The 1,329-nt window shown below is 51.5% G+C and overlaps 1 protein-coding gene across 1 annotated transcript in view; it reads left to right on the top strand.

The window, feature by feature from the left end:
- Shisa3 (shisa family member 3) overlaps positions 1 to 1,056 on the top strand; it is a 3,168-nt gene extending 2,112 nt beyond the window's left edge. The window contains exon 2 of the mRNA XM_038342006.1: positions 617 to 1,056. Coding sequence (XP_038197934.1) covers positions 617 to 1,056 — 440 coding nt within the window. The remainder of the gene's footprint in view (positions 1 to 616) is intronic.
- The last annotated feature ends 273 nt before the right edge of the window (positions 1,057 to 1,329 follow it).

The raw sequence follows: 1,329 nt of genomic DNA, 5'->3' as shown, positions 1-1,329 counted from the left end.
CATCTAGAAAAAGTCTGGGTCGCCACTACTAAGAATCGCATGTTGTTCTACCCGTGGGTGGGACTGCAGAGGCGGAGGTATGGCACCTGGAGTCAGGACTGGTGATTTGTGAGGTAGTGGGAGATGTAAATGGGGCTCACTGTGGACTGCTTTATGTATCTCTAGAGTCTTGTAACACCCCAGGCTTCATTCAGCGGGCCTGCTTCTCTTTTCTTAGACTGGAAACATTTGGACAGGAGATGGTTTGTCAGTCTAGGAGATGGTTTAGGCTCTTAAGTGTCCCACCATGATAGAACTCCTAAAACCTAGATTTGCACATCCATGGTGACCCTCAAACTCACCTTTTCCCTTTAGCGCGTGAACAGGACGACAGACTGTTCATTTTTGACTTCCAGATGTTTAATATGACGGCTAATTGCTAACAGAGGCAACAGTATCAGTTGAACATTCCAACGTCATAGTTTGCGATTCGGAGATTGCCAGTCACATGCTTTAAGAAGCTGAGCAGTAGCGGTAATGAGCCTTCGGCCTCCCACATCTAAGATGCTAAAGCAGAGACTAAGGGTATGAGCGACCTTTACCCAGCATTTGTGTGTGTCTGTTTTCTGTCTTTTAGAGCCTGTCTACGTCCCCTTCTTGATTGTCGGCTCCATCTTCATCGCCTTCATCATCTTGGGCTCTTTAGTGGCTATCTACTGCTGCACCTGTTTGAGGCCCAAGGAGCCCTCCCAGCAGCCGATCCGCTTCTCACTCCGCAGCTACCAGACAGAGACCTTGCCCATGATCCTCACCTCCACCAGCCTCAGAGCGCCTTCCAGGCAGTCCAGCACAGCCACCAGCTCCAGCTCCACAGGGGGCTCTGTCCGGAGGTTCTCCTTTGCCAGGCCTGAGCCAGGCTGCCTGGTACCCTCATCACCCCCGCCTTACTCCACTGGCCATGCCATACACCTAACCCAGCCGTCCGGTTTCCTGGTGTCACCCCAGTATTTTGCCTACCCTCTGCAGCAGGAGCCCCCATTACCCGGGAAGAGCTGTCCGGATTTCAGTTCCAGCTGACGGGTGGCGGCTGTGAATATGGTGAAGCGTTAGCCAGGTGGGATGTTGCTACGCTGGTGGAGTCGCCCGCACTTTTGAGGAAGTTTGTGGTAACCCATCACGATCGATCGTGGAAGAGAAGTCCAGAAAGACACAGCACTGTTTGGTCTTGAAGTCCTTGGCTACGGAGGAGAGCTGACTTTGCAAACATGGTGAACGCTACGCATTCATCTTTTGTTAAAATATTCGGCAGTTTGGTGTTCCGTTTTCAGGCTGAAGGAAAATATCTCACTG

This window comes from Arvicola amphibius, chromosome 1, assembly GCF_903992535.2.
Source record: "Arvicola amphibius chromosome 1, mArvAmp1.2, whole genome shotgun sequence".
NCBI classification, from domain to species: domain Eukaryota; kingdom Metazoa; phylum Chordata; class Mammalia; order Rodentia; family Cricetidae; genus Arvicola; species Arvicola amphibius.
This window is presented reverse-complemented; position numbering and strand designations above follow the sequence as displayed.